The sequence below is a fragment of the Heterodontus francisci genome, chromosome 1 (assembly GCF_036365525.1).
Source record: "Heterodontus francisci isolate sHetFra1 chromosome 1, sHetFra1.hap1, whole genome shotgun sequence".
In the NCBI taxonomy this organism is placed as follows: Eukaryota; Metazoa; Chordata; class Chondrichthyes; order Heterodontiformes; family Heterodontidae; genus Heterodontus; species Heterodontus francisci.
The window spans coordinates 53337994-53357122 of record NC_090371.1 but is presented as its reverse complement, the minus strand read 5'-3'; the positions used below and the strand labels follow the sequence as shown (position 1 = coordinate 53357122).

Sequence of the window (19129 nt, the reverse complement as noted above, 5' to 3'; positions counted from 1 at the left end):
AGAACAATAGTTATAGGGGACTATATAGTCAGGGGCACAGATAGGCGCTTCTGTGGACGTGAAAGAGACTCCAGGAAGGTATGTTGCCTCCCTGGTGCCAGGGTCAAGGATGTCTCTGAACGGACAGAGGGCATTCTGAAGGGGGAGGGTGAACAGCCAGAGGTTGTGGTACACATTGGTACCAATGACATAGGCAGGAAGAGTGATGAGGTCCTGCAGGGGGAGTTGAGGGAGTTAGGCAGTAAGTTAAAAAACAGGACCTCTAGGGTTGTAATCTCTGGATTACTCCCTGTGCCATGTGCCAGTGAGGCTAGAAATAGGAAGATAGTGCAGCTAAACACGTGGCTGAGCAGCTGGTGTAGAAGGGAGGGTTTCAGATATCTGGACCATTGGGCTCTCTTCAGGGACAGATGGGACCTGTACAAGAATGACGGGTTGCATCTAAACTGGAAGGGCACTAATATTCTGGCTGCAAGGTTTGCTAGCGTCACTCGGGAGGGTTTAAACTAGTGTGGCAGGGGGGTGGGAACCAGAGCAGTAGGACAGCTCATGAAGTAAATGAGGAGGACATAGTAAATAAGGCCAGTAGGACTAAGAGGAAGAGCAGGCAGGGAGATGTTGCTGAGCACAACGGGACTGCTGGTCTGAAGTGCGTTTGTTTCAATGCAAGAAGTATAACAGGTAAGGCAGATGAACTTAGAGTTTGGATTAGTACTTGGAAATATGATGTTGTTGCTATTACAGAGACTTGGTTGAGGGAAGGGCAGGATTGGCAGCTAAATGTTCCAGGCATTAGAAGCTTCAGGCGGGATAGAGGGGGATGTAAAAGGGGCGGGGGAGTTGCATTATTGGTTAAGGAGAATATCACAGCTGTACTGCGGGAGGAGACCTCAGAGGGGTCATGCAGCGAGGCAATATGGGTGGAGCTCAGGAATAGGAAGGGTGCAGTCACGATGTTGGGGGTTTACTACAGGCCTCCCAACAGCCAGCGGGAGGTAGAGGAGCAGATATGTAGACAGATTTTGGAAAGATGTAAAGGTAACAGGGTTGTGGTGGTGGGTGATTTTAACTTCCCCAATATTGACTGGGACTCACTTCGTGCTAGGGGCTTGGATGGGACAGAATTTGTGAGAAGCATCCAGGAGGGCTTCTTGAAACAGTATGTAGATAGACCAACTAGGGATGGGGCCATTCTGGACCTGGTATTGGGGAATGAGCCCGGCCAGGTGGTCGAAGTTTCAGTGGGGGTACATTTCGGGAGCAGTGACCATAATTCCATAAGTTTTAAGGTACTTGTGGATAAGGATAAGAGTAGTCCTCGGGTGAAGGTGCTAAATTGGGGGAAGGCTAATTATAACAATATTCGGCAGGAACTGAAGAATTTAGATTGGGGGCGGCTGTTTGAGGGTAAATCAACATCTGACATGTGGGAGTCTTTCAAATGTCAGCTGATTAGAATCCAGGACCAGCATGTTCCTGTGAGGAAGAAAGACAAGTTTGGCAAGTTTCGGGAAGCTTGGATAACACGGGATATTGTGAGCCTAGTCAAAAAGAAAAAGGAAGCATTTGTAAGGGCTGGAAGGCTAGGAACAGATGAAGCACTTGAGGAATATAAAGACAGTAGGAAGGAACTTAAGCAAGGAGTTAGGAGGGCTAAAAGGGGTCATGAAAAGTCATTGGCAAACAGGATTAAGGAAAATCCCAAGGCTTTTTATACATATATAAAGAGCAAGAGGGTAACCAGGGAAAGGATTGGCCCAGTCAAGGACAGAGATGGGAATCTATGCGTGGAGCCAGAGGAAATGGGTGAGGTGCTAAATGAGTACTTTGCATCCGTATTCACCAAGGAGAAGGACTTGGTGGATGATGAGCCTAGGAAGGGAGTGCAGATAGTCTCAGTCATCTCATTATCAAAAATGAGGAGGTGTTGGGTGTCTTGCAAAGCATTAAGGTAGATAAGTCCCCAGGGCCTGATGGGATCTACCCTAGAATACTGAGGGAGGCAAGGGAAGAAATTGCTGGGGCCTTGACAGAAATCTTTGCATTCTCATTGGCTACAGGTGAGGTCCCAGAGGACTGGAGAATAGCCAATGTTGTTCCTTTGTTTAAGAAGGGTGGTAAGGATAATCCAGGAAATTATAGGCCGGTGAGCCTTACGTCAGTGGTAGGGAAACTATTAGAGAGGATTCTTCGGGACAGGATTTACTCCCATTTGGAAACAAACGAACTTATTAGCGAGAGACAGCATGGTTTTGTGAAGGGGAGGTCGTGTCTTACTAATTTGATTGAGTTTTTTGAGGAAGTGACGAAGATGTTTGATGAGGGAAGGGCTGTGGATGTTGTCTATATGGACTATAGTAAAGCCTTTGACAAGGTCCCGCATGGCAGACTGGTGCAAAAGGTGAAGTCACACGGGATCAGAGGTGAGCTGGCAAGATGGATACCGAACTGGCTCAGTCACAGAAGACAGAGGGTATCAATTGATGGGTGTTTTTCTGAATGGAGGGATGTGACAAGTGGTGTTCCGCAGGGATCAGTGCTGGGACCTTTGCTCTTTGTAGTATATATAAATGATTTGGAGGAAAATGTAGCTGGTCGAATTAGTAAGTTTGCGGACGACACAAAGGTTGATGGAATTGCGGATAATGATGAGGATTGTCAGAGGATACAGCAGGATATAGATCGGTTGGAGACTTGGGTGGAGAAATGGCAGATGGAGTTTAATCCGGACAAATGTGAGGTAATGCATTTTGGAAGGTCTAATGCAGGTGGGAGGTATACAGTAAATGGCAGAACCCTTCGGAGTATTGACAGGCAGAGAGATCTGGGCGTACAGGTCCACAGGTCACTGAAAGTGGCAACGCAGGTGGATAAGGTAGTCAAGAAGGCATACGGCATGCTTGCCTTCATCGGTCGGGGCATAGAGTATAAAAATTGGCAAGTCATGTTGCAGCTGTACAGAACCTTAGTTAGGCCACACTTAGAATATTGCGTGCAATTCTGGTCGCCACACTCCCAGAAGGACGTGGAGGCTTTGGAGAGGGTACAGAGGAGGTTTACCAGGATGTTGCCTGGTCTGGAGGGCATTAGGTTTGAGGAGAGGTTGGAAAAACTTGGATTGTTTTCACTGGAACGACGGAGGTGGAGGGGCGACATGATAGAGGTTTACAAAGTTATGAGCGGCACGGACAGAGAGGATAGTCAGAAGCTTTTTCCCAGGGTGGAAGAGTCAGTTACTAGGGGACATAGGTTTAAGATGCGAGGGGCAAAGTTTAGAGGGGATGTGCAAGGCAAGTTTTTTACTCAGAGGGTGGTGAGTGTCTGGTACTTGCTGCCAGGGGAGGTGGTGGAAGCAGATATGATAGCGACGTTTAAGAGACATCTTGACAAATATATGAATAGGAAGGGAATAGAGGGATATGGGCCCCGGAAGTGCAGAAGGTGTTAGTTTAGGCAGGCATCAAGATCGGCGCAGGCTTGGAGGGCCGAATGGCCTGTTCCTGTGCTGTACTGTTCTTTGTTCTAATGTGAGGTAATGCATTTTGGAAGGTCTAATGCAGGTGAGAAGTATACAGTAAATGGCAGAACCCTTAGGAGTATTGACAGGCAGAGAGATCTGGGCGTACAGGTCCACAGGTCACTGAAAGTGGCAACGCAGGTGGATAAGGTAGTCACGAAGGCATACGGCATGCTTGCCTTCATTGGTCGGGGCATCGAGTATAAAAATTGGCAAGTCATGCTGCAGCTGTACAGAACTTTAGTTAGGCCACACTTAGAATATTGCGTGCAATTCTGGTCGCCACGCTACCAGAAAGACGTGGAGGCTTTGGAGAGGGTACAGAAGAAGTTTACCAGGATGTTGCCTGGTCTGGAGGGCATTAGCTATGAGGAGAGGTTGGATAAACTCGGATTGTTTTCACTGGAACGACAGAGGTGGAGGGGCGACATGATCGAGGTTCACAAAGTTATGAGTGGCATGGACAGAGTGGATAGTCGGAAGCTTTTTCCGAGGGTGGAAGAGTCAGTTACTCGGGGACATCGGTTTAAGGTGCGAAGGGCAAAGTTTAGAGCGGATGTGCGAGGTCCTAAAAGCAGAATATTGGGAGCTAGGAAGTAAGTTTAAAAGTAGGACCTCAAAGTAGTGATCTCAGGATTACTACCAGTGCCACGTGCTAGTCAGAGTAGAAATAGCAGGATATATCGGATGAAGACATGGCTGAAGAGATGGTGTGAGGGGGAGGGTTTTAGATTCCTGGGACATTGGGACCGGTTCTGGGGGAGGTGGGACCAGTACAAACTGGACGAGTTACACCTGGGCAGGACCGGGACTGATGTCCTCGGGGAAGAATTTGCTTGAGTAGTTGGGGAGGGTTTAAACTAAAATGGCAGGGGAATGGGAACCTTTGCAAGGAGTCAGAGGAGGGGGGGAATCAAAGACAAGAACAAAAGACAGTAAGGGGAATAAGAAAAGTGATAGGCAGAGAAATCAAGGGCCAGAATCAAACAGGGCCACAGTGAAAAATAAGAGTCGCTGTAGTTGAGGTGGTGCGCTTGTCAATGGTTTGCACCCGATCATCTCCAGTGGTTTGTGGTCGGTTTCCACTGTGAACTGCTTACCAAACAGGTAGGTTTGGAACCTTGTGATCCCAAACACCAGAACAAGTGTTTCACGCCTGATGTTTGAGTAATTGAACTGTGCTAAGGATAAACATTGGGACCCGAATGCAATTATCTAGCCATCCTGTAGCGCTTTCTGTGTAGCGTCAACTTCCAGGATTGTCTTCCTCCTCGAATTATAAATCTGCAGCGTACAGGTTTCCACTGACAACGCTTGTTTGACAGACTCAAACATATGCCGATGGCCCTCCTGCCATACATATGGTATGTCTTTCTTTAAGAGCTCTCTCAGCGATGATGCTTTGTCAGAAAAATTTGGAATGCATGGTGCCAAGTAGTTGAAAAATCTTAAAGCTCTCTGGAGATCTTCCTTGTCTTGTGGGGTAGGCATATGCCTTACATCTTCGATTTTGTCGGGGTCAGGACGGATTCCGCAACCGGATTATATGGAGCCAAAGATATCGATCTGACTTCACCTGGCACTTCTTGTTGTTAAAAATGAGCCCTTCGCGATGAGCTACTGCTATCAGGGAATGGAAATTTCAATCATGTTCTTCTTTGGTTTTGCCCATTACCATAATGTCATTGGCAATGCACTTGCAGCCAGGCACATTTTCTATACTTCTGTCCACATGCTGCTGAAAAGATCTTGACTGACAGATAAGCTGAAGGGTAGTCTCTGGAAGCAGTGTCTTCCAAATGGTGTCTTGAAGGTGGCGACTTCTTGAGATTCCTGAACTAGCTGTGCCATGTTTAGCAACCAACTTGGAAAAGAATTTGGCTCCTGTGAACTGGGATTCAATTGCTCTAAAGTCAGAATCTTGTGGGGGCATCTCTTTAGGGAGAGGGTTAGATGTTTCGGATCTAGACAAACCCTGATTGCTCCATCCTTCTTCAGCATGCATGTGATTCAGCTGCACCAGTCTGTGTGATGATCCACACGATGGATGATCCCATTGCGTTCCATGTCATCTAACTCGCATTTAAGCTTTTCTTGTATGTGCACTGTGCACTTTCTGGGGGTGGGAAGGGCGTCAATTGATGGAATTGCATCCTCTCTGAGGTGCAGTACGGCATCGCCTTTGAAATCTCCTATGGCGTCAAACCTGTCCGGGTACATTTGTTGTAGGTCATGGACTGACTTTAAGCGGCTGCACTTGGTCTCTTCTGCTGTAATGGGTACCTTGGTGACCTCATGGATGGTCATGATGTTCAGGTCCTAACCCTCTGGTCATCCTGCCACTGCTGGTCCACTGGATCATCCCTTGTATGCAGATAACTTGGCAGTTGTCAGTTGTATCATTGATTTCCAATGACTCTCGTCCATATCTTGGAGTATTCGGACTGGTAGGATATTTGCATTAGTGCTGGTGTCAATCTTGACCTTGAGTGTGTGTTTGCCAGCTTTGTTTGGGCACATGATGTTCATAGTGGTGAAAGCTTCCAGCTGTTTGACTTCATCAACATGATGAGTCAGGTTCACAATGCGGAATGCTTTCTTGTCTTTTGGCTGAGAATATCTTCTTTCTGAGTCTTGTCTCAGGTCTGTTTCACTGTGGACCTCGCATTTACACAGGTCTCTGGCGCTCTCCTTGCTGCTTGCTTGTGTCCTACTGTGGTTTCTGGCTGTCATATTTGTTGCATAGGTGGGTCCAGTGTCCTTTTGCACCACACACCTTGCACAGGTCTTGAAATGCAGGACAACATCGTGGTGAGTGGGACCAACCACACTTACCACACAGCTTGCTTGCTGTTTTTGACCTGGTTATGGTGCAGATACTGTTGGCTGCACCTAATGTTTGCAGGTGCTGTTGTCCAGCTACAATGGCTTTGTATTTCCTGCCATCTTTCACCAGTGCATCAGTGCTGTGATCTTTCTTTTTCCCCAAGAGGTCCTTCTGAAACGCTTCAATGGGTGTTGATACAATCACCAACTCCATTATTTGGTCTGACAGCTCTGCTTCTGAAAAATCACATTCGTTACCCTTACTACGACATCTGCAAATGAACTGGTCAATTGATTCCTGTGGATGTCGTCTGTAGAACATCAATTCCAGGCGATGAATTCTAAAATTCACTCGTTATCTGAGCTGATCTTCCAGCACTTTCCATATCTATGCAGGATCTTTCTGGTCCTCTTCAGATATTCCAGAGGTTTTGATTCTGTGTAATCCCTCATTTCCAATTGCTGATCATTATTTTTACAGCCTGTTTTTCTGGTTCTGCAATTGCTTGGTCGGTGAAGCATAACTGCATTCTCTGTTTGAAAAGTTGGAACTTGGATAGAATCTAGTTCATGCTAAGAAATTTGGTATCCATCTTTCTGCTGTTCTTTTGCTTTAAAACTTGCTTTAAGGCTTGTTCTCTGACTCTGTATTGTTCCATTTAAGAAACTCTCTTGCCTGCTTTGATTGACAAGAACAGGTGTTTAGCAGTACTTGTCTGTTGATGTGGCTTCCAGCACGCTAGTCTCTCTGCTAGAGTTTGTTTCTACAACCATTCAATAGGCAATTCTTCACACTTGAATGATTTTATGGGTTTTTTAAACTTTGGCTGAGTGAATGAAAGGTCTCCATGCTCCAGTGGTTTGATGATTTTTTTTTAAGCTTTAGCTGCGAGTTGCGTGAATGGAGGATTCCCGCACCTTTTGCTGTCATACGCCTCCTGTAATGGCGCACACTTTGATCAGCATGGGGGAGCCCTTGCAAACAATCAATCAGCCTGTGATAAGGATTGGGTTTTCCCTGTTTGTTCTTTTACTGAGCCTTTAAAAACATTAACTTTGCAAACAACTCAAAGCTTTTTTTCAACAGGGATTCCTAGACTGTAGGGACAATGAGTCACCCACTCACAGTGATTAATTTGCAGCCTGTCATTTAGCACTCTGTCTTCTACAGTTTCAGGTTAAGTGTCTTCTTCTTTCCCTGTTTGTTTTGCCTGTGGTCTTCAATCTTAAATTCTATCTTCTCACTATAGCTGCACCATGTAAAGAGGAGCTGCCACCATGTAATGAGGAGCTGCCACCATATAATGAGTTCTTTTCATGTTGTCTGATGCAACATAAATGAGATGCGTGGAGTCCAGTTGGTTGAAAATCTCAAAACAGGTTTATTTACAGTTAAACTATTATACCGTAGAGCTATTTACAGATCTTACTCTTGGCTATGCAGTTACCATGTGACTCACACTTGTAGTCATTTGACTGCATCCTGCCACATAGCTCATTAACATACTAAGATCTTAAAGGGACATTACTCTTAAAGCCAACCATACAACAATAGTGCCTTTCCCTACCACTGGTAATGTGTGGCTACCAGGTCGAGGAGGTAGCAAGTCTCCTTCTAGGAATCTGCAGATGTCTGTGACCACCTGATGTGACAATCTCAGCCTGCAGATGCACTGCTCTTCTGACAGGCAAAGAAAGCTGAGCTTCTGTCTGTACACCATATTATGTAGGTATTGCCTCCTGTGACCTCAACCTCTCTTTTGGTCTTCTGTCTGCTGTTCTACACCCTTCTCCTGTGCACCTCCCTCCAGTGTACCTCCCTCCTGTGCGCCTCCCTCCTATGCACCTCCCTCCAGTGTACCTCCCTCCTGTGTGTCTCTCTCCTGTGTATCTCTTTCCTGTGTACCTCTCTACTGTGCAGCCGCCTCCTGTGCACCCTCCTCCTGTGCACCCTCCTCCTGTGCACACCTCTCCCATGCACCTCTCTCCTGTGCATCTCTCTCCTTTGCATCTCCTGTGTATCTCTCTCCTGTGTACCTCTGCACTGTGTGCCTCTGTCCTGTGTATCTCTCTCCTGTGTACTGTTGATCCATCCACATCATGCCGTCACTGCTGTGGAAGGTGATTGTCTTCCTCTTCAGATGTAACGTCAAAAACATCTATGATGTCTCCTATACTGGTGCTTGTTTGATAGGCTCCAAATTTTCCCAAATCCCTACAAGAACTCTCTACTAAATATTTACTGGAGAGAACTGACAAAGCAGCTGTGAGAAATGAGCCTTTCTTGAGATGAGGCAATCTGAAATTTAAAGAACCCCATGACCTTCACCTGAAACCCACCTTCTTTTCACTGGTGAGTTTCATGGACCCTGGAAAACCCAAGCTGAAGACATTAAATCCAAAGGATCACCTCATTTCATGTAATTATGATTTTAAATGGCATCGCCCACCCACCTTTGCTCGTGATCACATCAGCTCCAGCAAGCAGGTTACTCTCACATAGTAGAGCGCACCTCAGTTAAACCCAGAAGTCGGCGCGTCAGAGCTGGGTTGCAATCGTGCTTCATTTTTCTCCGATTTCAAGTACACACCTGACTCCAACCCCTCCATGCTTATCCTGTTAAAATTCCCCCCAGTCAGTTTGTCTGGGAACAGTGATCAGGGAAGGATATTAAATTCAGTCACCTTGTGGAATTTGTTCAAATATGTGTTTGATTGGCAGCTTTCTGAAAATTCAATAAGCAGTTGCTTAAATACGCTTGGGTCACATTTTTGAAAGGATTTATCAGCCTGTTTTGTTCAAATAGTTAGTCTGTCTGAAGCCTTTAAAGAGAGATCGTATGGCCAGATAGATTCCGTAGGTTTAAGAGAAAGGAACTGCTACAAAAGATTTTTCTTGCAACATAGCTTAGAGCAACAGTCATGGACTAATTATTATTTTCTAGTTCTCAAGGGGCGAGATGTTGTAAAAATATATCTTCTATTTCTGCTGTATTTGTCCTCCTATTGTTTAGTAAATTTGTTTGGTGGTTGAAGCCTAACTCAGAGTCTAGTGTCGTGATATTCTGCTACCTTCCAAAGATTAAGAGGAAGATGTGAGATTGCATGATAAGGCTAATAGCTTGAATAAATGGTGCACTGTTCTCTGTTTGGTCCCTGGGCATGCTACAAAATTCAAGAATCTAGCATACATACCAACAACACCTTGTATTTATATAGTGCCTGTAATGTTAAAAAAAAGTTGCAAGGCACATCACAGACTGATGTGTGTAAAATGGACATTGAGCAAAGAAAGGAGAGATTAGCAGGGACCAACCAAAAGATTGGCTAATGAGACTTTTAAAGGAGGAGAAACAATTGAAGAGGATTTAGACACAGTGACAGGACATCAGGCCCTGGCAGCAGAAGGCTCTGCTACCAATATTGGGGTGAGGGAATCCATAAGGTCAGATTCAATGGTACAGGCAGTTCAAGTGATATAGTGCTGGTCTGGAGTGATTTAAAATCAGATTTGAAACTTCAGGCACTGAGGGACAAGGAGCCAATATAGGTCATATGGATAGTGATTATGGGAGAGCAGAACCTCATACATACAGGATGCATATGGCGTCAATAAAAATGGTGAATGCTTTGAATAGACTGAATCTCACCTGTAAAGAGGTACCAAAGATTGTTGGGTTCCAGGGTCTCCATGTCACCCCTATGGCCAATCTTTTTGTGCCTGATTTTGTATCCAGTAATAAAACCATTCTGCATATTGGGTGGTGGTGGCAGCCAGCGGACCTTTATACTCTGAAAAACAGAACGGTTACTGACCTTTAGTCATCAATGTTCAACCAAACCTGACTGTAATAGAGTATGATCCTCTTTCAATACTAATATATCAATATGATTTAATATGAATTAAGCCTCATTCAGGTTTGCCAAAACATAGAGAGGCAAAATTTCCACTTGAAATACACCAGTTCAGTGACATTAATTAGACTATTGTGAGTGGAAAATCTAGTGGCTGCCCAGCAATTCTCCCTTCACTTCCAAGGTTTTCTTCCAAAGGTTAGCACTACTGCCATAACAACATTTAACTCTAATGGCCAGAATTTTTCTACCAGCCAAAAAGTTGGTGACAACTCTGCCTCCGCCGAGCCTGCAGTGCCGCCTGGAGTCCCAGACCGGAATTTTCCGCTCCCCAGCCTTTAATTGGTCTTGGGCGGGACTTCCACCTCCTGAGGCAGGAGGTTCCAGGAACGGTGGCCACTGCTATGACTGTACGCTGCTATCAGAAGAAGATGAAGGACGGTCCCGGAAAAAAGGTACGTTTTTAGGGCCTTGCCGGGGACAAGTGGTCGGGCCGCAGCAAGTCAAGGGGGGTTGGTTAGGGGGGCGGGGGAAGTGTTCTGTGTTGGGAGCGGTTGGGGCTTCAGGGATGGCCCTTCGTGGGGCACAGGATGCCCGATCAGGAGGTTCCTCCTGCAGCCCACAAGAAGGCCGCCTGGTTTCATCAGGCGGGCTTTTGGAGGCCTCAGCCGCCTGCCAGACAAGGGTAAAATACCCATGGCGGCGGGCGGAGGCCCTTAAGAGCCAGTTAATTGACCACTCAAGGGCCTGGATTGGCCTGGGGCGGGTGGGTCATTTCTCACCGCCGCCACCCTGTGTAAATTGGCAATGGGGGCTGAAAGGAGTTGGGAACAGCCCCCTTCCCCCACTTCCCACTAAATGTAATGTCCTTCCGCCACCACCAGCCCGCTCGTTTAGGGGGCATAAAATTCTGGCCAGTATCATCAACCTAAAGGCTTCCAGAGTTGCTAAATACTGCTGGGATAGCTTTTAATTTTGAACTTCTCATCAAGGGGTGGATTCAATCACATGTAAGTGTTGTGGAACACCCTTAAGGAGATGTGATTATGTTTTCGATCAACAACAGTGCCAAGGAAATGATGTTATATGCCATGTGACTTCTACTCTGTCAGTCTGCAGAGAGTTATCATCCCGACCAGACCTATGTAAGATTCCCCTGTCAGCATTCCGAAGGGATCGTTCCCTCCGCGACACCCTGGTCCACTCCTCCATTATGGGCGGCACAGTGGCGCAGTGGTTAGCACCGCAGCCTCACAGCTCCAGGGACCCGGGTTCAATTCTGGGTACTGCCTGCGCGGAGTCTGCGTGGGTTTTCGCCGGGTGCTCCGGTTTCCTCCCACATCCAAAGACTTGCAGGTGATAGGTAAATTGGCTGTTGTAAAATTGCCCCTAGTGTAGGGAGGTGATAGGGAATATGGGATTACTGTAGGGTTAGTATAAAATGGGTGGTTGTTGGTCGGCACAGACGCAGTGGGCCGATGGGCCTGTTTCAGTGCTGTATCTCTAAATAAAAAAAAATAAATAAAAATAAATTACCCCCACCACCTCGTTTACGTCCCATGGCACCTTCCCCTGCAATCGCAGGAGGTGTAATACCTGTCCATTTACCTCTTCTCTCCTCACTATCCCTGGCCCCAAACACTCCTTTCAGGTGAAGCAGCGATTTACTTGTACTTCTTTCAATGTAGTATACTATATTCGCTGATCAGAATGTGGTCTCCTCTACATTGGGGAGACCAGACGCAGACTGGGTGACCGCTTTGCTGAATACCTCCGCTCAGTCCGCAAGCAGGAGCCTGAGCTTCCGGTTGCTTGCCATTTCAACACTCCCCCCGCTCACATCTCTGTCCTGGGCTTGCTGCAGTGTTCCAGTGAACATTAACGCAAGCTCGAGGAACAGCATCTCATTTACTGATTAGGCACACTACAGCCTGCCGGACTGAACATTGAGTTCAATAATTTCAGAGCATGACGGGCCCCCCATTTTACTTTTATTTTAGTTATTTTTTCTTTTCTTCTTTTTTACATTTTTTTACACATTTTGTTTGTTTATTTCATTTCATCTTAGTTTGGTCAGTTTGCTTACCCACTGTTTTTTTTTCATGTTTGTACTTGCTGCTGTTCAATCTTCAGTCCGTTAACAGCCTATCTGTACTAATGCTTTGTCTTTCAACACATCATTAACATATTGTTTGCCTTTGCTCCATGACCTTTTGGTCAGCTATGTGGCCTTGTCCAATCTACACCTTCTCCTTTGTTATCTCTCGCCCCACCCCCGCTCACTTGCTTATAACCTTTGACATTTCTAATATTTGCTCGTTCCGAAGAAGGGTCACTGACCCGAAACGTTAACTCTGCTTCCCTTTCCACAGATGCTGCCAGACCTGCTGAGTGGTTCCAGCATTTCTTGTTTTTATTTCAGATTTCCAGCATCCGCAGTATTTTGCTTTTATTACTATGTAAGATTACTCCTAGTTGTACACGTGTCGCATAGTCATCAATAAAGGATCTACTTTATGTGTTAGCTGATTCCTTATGCATGATTGGTACTTGTGTATAGTCAACACTAACACAAGAAGAAAACACAACAGTGAGTGATTCACAACTCTTACCCACAATATTTACATTTAAGCATGGAAGACCACATCCAATTATATTTACAAATAAAATAATATGCAAGAGTGGAAATGTCAGCAAGGTAATAACAGTACAATAAACAGCTTTACACAAACTTGATTGATTGTTGAAAAAAGCAAAGATTGCGGGCTAGATTTTTAAGCCCTGCCAGGGCTGGGATTGGTGGCAGCAGGAGCTAAAAATAGCAGAGGCAGAATGGGAGTGGCGGGGTGCGGGGAGGGTGTTGGAATGGCTCATTAAGAGACTCTTAAGGCCAATTAAAGGAGGCCGACTGGGATTTTCGAGCCTCCAGGCTCCTGCAGGCGGTGGATCCAGTTCAACTGCTTGGAGGCAGTCACCCATCAGAAGACTGGGGCCAGCGCTCCATGTAGGCCTACAGGCCCTCCCTGCCTGTCTGGGTGCTGCACCAGACACAGGCTGCCCTGTAGAGGGGTTTCCCCACCTTCTCCCACACCAAAGCAGTAGCCTAATTTAATTTAAACTTTAAAAAAGGTGGAGAGAGGAACCTCCAGTTTGAAGCGGCCTCTCTCTCACTTATCTGCCATCACAGCCTGCTGCTCCTTTCAAGTTGGAAGGCCTCTGATTGACCCTCCAGCTTTGAGAGCCTGCCTGCTGTCCTTAATTAGACGGTGAGCCCACCCTCTGGCCATTAATTGGCCTCTTCGGGGAAACTCACAATAAGTGACTGTTTCCCACAGTGGGGGTTTCTGACCCACATTTCAGCCTGATGGCTGGGTTCAGAAGCCCGCAGGGAAAATCCCGCCCTGCATCTGTAAATTTACAGCTCCTTTCAAAATACTTTTTGATATCGGATAACCATGATGGTTATTATTGTGGCCTTCCTATTTCCCTGCTATACAAAAGGTGAGCAGAAGATTAAAGACTCTGAGGGGGTCCCTGGATTATACAAGTATATTTGCTTTTGATGTAGAAGCATTCTCTTTGAGGAAAAATCAGAATCTGAGTAGTCACACATCACAGAAGCTCCACAGAAATTATATACTCAATTCAAAGGTGGGCAGTCACCATGAAGAACTTTAGTCAAATGGAGTACAGGTTCAAGATTAATCACAACCATATTATGATCCTATATCTGACTGGGACTTCTTCAAATGTGGCTCCCGACTGGGAGGATTAACTTTCTGCGCTGATGAAAAACGGGTGAGGGTGAATTGGCGGCTTGTTTTACAACTCTCCTGAATTTTATCTCCATTGATTTGGAATGGCCTTGCATTAAGCTCCAGAATAAATAAAGTAAAAGAAAATCCAGTTTGGAGGCTTAAACAGATTCTTTGGGCAGGTGACAGATAGGCACAGCACCTGACACACTGTCTGAGGACTGGAAAAATGGGTGTGTAGCAGCTTGAGAAGGGTTTGAGGAGGATAAACCTGTTTGGTACTCCATGGCATTTACTCTGCAGCACAGCAGTAGACCTTTAACTGTAAACAAAGTTACCATCACACCAACAGCAAAATTACAGCAGCTCTAAGGAAATTCTGGACCATGCTTCCATAATAGATGCAGCAAAGTTAATATCCGATGTGAACTATGCCAACGCTAGGCAGTGCATAATCTCATCCATTATAAAGGTTATATGTTACACACAAAAAATATATTTTACTCCCAAATTTTGCAAGTTCCTTTGAAAGATGTCATGAGTCAAACATACATAAGGTTAACCTGCTATACATCAGGGGAGGTGATGGCGTAGTAGTATTTTCACGGGACTAATAACCCAGAGACCCAGGGTATTGTTTTGGGGACATGAGTTCGAATCTCACCACAGCAGAAGGTGGAATTTGAATTCAATTAATAAACCAAAAGCTAGTCAAATGATGGCCATGAAATCATTATTGATTGCTGTAAAAACCCATCTGGTTCACTAATGTCCTTTAGGGAAGGAAATCTGCTGTCCTTACCTGGTTAAGGAATTATATCTGACAGACAATATCCCAGACTGCCATCACCATCCCCAGGTACATTCTGTCCCACCGGCAGGACAGACCCAGCAGAGGCGGTGGCACAGTGGCATACAGTCGGGAAGAAGCAGCCCTGGCAGTCCTCAACATCAACGCCAGGCCCCATGAAGTCTAATGGCATCAGGTCAAACATGGGCAAGGAAGCCTCCTGCTGATTACCACCTACTGCCCTCCCTCAGCTGATGAGTCAGTACTCCTCCATGTTGATCACCACTTGGAGCAAGCACTGAGGGAGGCAAGGGTACAGAATGGGCGGGGGACTTCAATGTCCATCACCAAGAGTGGCTCGGTCGTAACAGTGCTGGCCGAGTACTAAAGGACCTAGCTGCTAGATTGGGTATGCAGCAGGTGGTGAGGGAAAAACATACTTGTCCTCACCAATCTGCCTGCCACAGATACATCTGTCCATGACAGTACTGGTAGGAGTGACCACCGCACAGTCCTTGTGGGACAAAGTCCCACCTTCACATTGAGTATACCCTCCATTGTGTTGTGTGCTAAATGGGATAGATTTTGAACAGATCTAGCAATGCAAAACTGGGCATCCATGAGGCGCTGTGGGCCATCAGCTGCAGCATAATTGTACTCAACCACAATCTGTAACCTCATGGCACGGCATATCCCCCACTCTACCATTACAACCAAACCGGGAGACCATCCCTGGTTCAATGAAGAGTGCAGGAGGGCATGCCAGGAGCAGCACCAGGAATACCTCAAAATGAGGTGTCAACCTGGTGAAGCTACAACCCAGGACTACTTGCATGCCAAACTGCGTAAGCAGCATGCGATAGACAGAGCTAAGCGATCCCATAAGCAACGGATCAGATCTAAGCTCTGCAGTCCCGCCACGTCTAGCCGTGAATGGTGCTGGACAATTAAACAACTAACTGGAGGAGGTGGCTCCACAAATATCCCCATCCTCAATGATGGGGGTGACCAATACATCAGTGCAAAAGATAAGGTTGAAGCATTTGCAGCAATCTTCAGCCAGAGGTGCCGAGTTGATGATCCATCTCGGTCCCCTGCTGAAGTCCCCAGCATCACAGATGCCAGACTTCAGCCAATTCGATTCACTCCGTGTGATATTAAGGAATGACTGAAGGCACTGGATACTGCAAAGGCGATGGGCCCTGACAATACTCCAGCCCAAAGTACAGAAGACCTGTGCTCCAGAACTTGCCGCGCCCCTAGCCAAGCTGTTCCAGTACAGCTACAACACTGGCATCTACCCTGCAATGTGGAAAATTGCCCAGGTAGGTCCTGTACACAAAAAGCAGGACAAATCCAACCCGGCCAATTACCGCCACATCAGTCTACTATCAATCATCAGTTAAGTGATGGAAGGTGTTATCGACAGTGCCATCAAGCGGCACTTGCTCAGCAATAACCTGCTCAGTGACGCTCAGTTTGGGTTCTGCCAGGGCCACTCAGCTCCTGGCGTCATTATAGCCTTGGTTCAAACATGGACAAAAGAGCTGAACTCAAGAGGTGAGGTGAGAATGACTGCCCTTGACATCAAGGCAGCATTTGACTGAGTATGGCATCAAGGAGCCCTTGCAAAACTGGAATCAGGGGGAAAACTCTCTGTTGGTTGGAGTCATACCTAGCAGAAAAGAAGATGATTGTCGTTATTGGAGGTCAATCATCTCAGTCCCAGGACATTACTGCAGCAGTTCCTCAGGGTAGTGTCCTAGGCCCAACCATCTTCAGCTGCTTCATCAATGACCTTCTTTCAATCATAAGGTCAGAAGTGGGGATGTTTGCTGATGATTGCACAATGTTCAGCACCATTCGTGACTCCTCAGATACTGAAGCAGTCCGTGTAGAAATGCAGCAAGACTTGGACAATATCCAGGCTTGGGCTGATAAGTGGCAAGTAACACTCACACCACACAAGTGCCAGGCAATGACTATGTCCAACAAGAGAGAATCTAACCATCTCCCCTTGACACTCAATGGCATTACCATCGCGGAATCCCCCACTATCAACATTCTGTGGGTTACCATTGACCAGAAACTGAACTGGAGTAGCCATATAAATACCGTGGCTACAAGAGCAGGTCAAAGGCTAGGAATCCTGCGGTGAGTAACTCACCTCCTGACTCCCCAAAGCCTGTCCACCATCTACATGGCACAAGTCAGGAGTGTGATGGAATACTCTCCACTTGCCTGGATGGGTGCAGCTCCAACAACACTCAAGAAGCTTGAAACCATCCAGGACAAAGCAGCCCGCTTGATTGGCACCCCAGTCACAAACACTCTCTCCTTCCATCACCGACGCACAGTAGCAGCAGTGTGTACCATCTACAAGATGCACTGCAGCAACGCACCAAGGCTCCTGAGACAGCACCTTCCAAACCCGCGGCCTCTACCACCTAGAAGGACAAGGGCAGCAAATGCAAGGGAACACCACCACCTGCAAGTTCTCCTCCAAGCCACACACCATCCTGACTTGGAACTCTATCACCGTTTCTTCACTGTCGCTGGGTCAAAATCCTGGAACTCCCTTCCTAACAGCACTGTGGGTGCGCCTACCCTACATGGACTGCAGTGGTTCAAGAAGGCAGCTCACCACCACCTTCGCAAGGGCAATTAGGGATGGGCAATAAATGCTGGCCTAGCCAGCGACACCCACATCCCATGAATGAATAAAACATAAAAAAATGTAATCCAGTCCAATGCAAAATGTGGGAGAGATGAAGCATCTACGATTTGACAGTAAAATTTAAAATACTACTGTCGTATGTTAGATTATTTAGCTAGAATCTGATACCTATCACAATGCAAACTTTTTGTCAGCTGTAATTGAGAGTGGGATTTTGCTGTTGAATCTTTCCAAGCAAATCACACTAATGAGTCTCCAAATTAGGTAATTTATCAAGAATTTTCACTTCCCATCTCCAAGCAATGTTGTTAGCTTCATTGAATAATTTTTATTGCAGGAAACCAGCTATAATAAACATGTCCTGATACTAATTCCTATATCATGGTACTTACCTTTGAAAGTTTATAGAAACATAGAAAATAGGAGTAGGAGTAGGCCATTTGGCCCTTCAGGCCTGCTCCGCCATTCAAAAAAGATCATGGCTGATCATCTAATTCAGTACTCTGTTCCTGTTTTCTCCTCATATCCCTTGATTCCTTTGGCATTAAGAAATATATCTATCTCCTTCTTGAATATATTTAATGACCTGGCCTCCATTGCCTTCTGCGGTAGAGAATTCCACAGCTTCACCACCCTCTGAAGAAATTTCTCCTCATCTCGGTTCTAAATGGCATACCCCGTATCCTAAGACTGTGACCCGTGGTTCTGGACTCCCCAGCCATTGAGAACATCCTCCCTGCATCTAGTCTGTCTAGTCCGGTTCGAATTTTATAGGTATGATATGTAAGATGATACAAAATCCAATACACGAATACAAAATCAATGTATTACCTCCCAACTGCATGGTACAAACCATCGATCCTTATGGATGTGCTAAAGGGCAGCTGCGCAATTCAATGTCCAGTCTACTGTATCTCCCTGGCCTGCTGCAGTGTTTCAGTGAAGTGCAACACAAGCTCGAGGAACAGCACCTCATCTTCCGATTAGGCACTTTACAACCTTCTGGACTCAATACTGAGTTTAACAATTTCAGACCATGCGCCCCATTATATATTTATTTATTTATTTTTTATATGTTTTTTAAATTTTGTTTGATTATTTACTTTTTAATCATGTGCCAGTCTTAAACTTGTTTTTCATGATTTTGCTTTCGGACAGAGCTGTTCATTATTCTGCCATTAACACTCTCTCTGGGTAAATGTTTTGTCTTTTACTACAACTATTCGCACTCCCTTCGCCTTTTATTCAATGAGATCTCTGTCATTTACTCTCTCCTGCCTCTGCCCTTTCACATACCTTCCCTTTTATTCTTCTCCCAGCCCCGCAACTTACAATTGCTCCAAGGCTGTTACATTTCGAACCCTTTGCAGTTCTGATGAAAGGTCACAGACCTGAAATGTTGGGCTGCATTTTACACTCGACGGACATAAACAATGGCGGTCTGCCAGTGCGGACCGCATGTTGCCGGGCCGCCACGATATTCAGCATGGTGGCTCATTTAAATGGCCTGGGCAGACCACCCACCGGGATGACGTGGAGGGTGTGGGCGGTCCGTCCCCTACAATGGCATCAGCAGCCTTTACGTAGGCGCTGATGGCATTTGTAAAGGGCTTCGAGCCCTACATTGCAATTGAAATATTTAAAGAGAAAGTGATGCTAAAAAATAAAGTAAATTGATCCTGACCCTCTCCCCCGCCAAAACACTTACC

At 46.0% G+C, this 19129-nt stretch overlaps 1 protein-coding gene across 1 annotated transcript in view; it reads right to left on the bottom strand.

The window, feature by feature from the left end:
- dcc (DCC netrin 1 receptor) overlaps nt 1-19129 on the bottom strand; it is a 1023267-nt gene that overhangs the window by 159709 nt on the left and 844429 nt on the right. The window contains exon 15 of the mRNA XM_068054526.1: nt 9994-10135. Within this exon, the coding sequence (XP_067910627.1) occupies nt 9994-10135 (142 nt within the window). The remainder of the gene's footprint in view (nt 1-9993; nt 10136-19129) is intronic.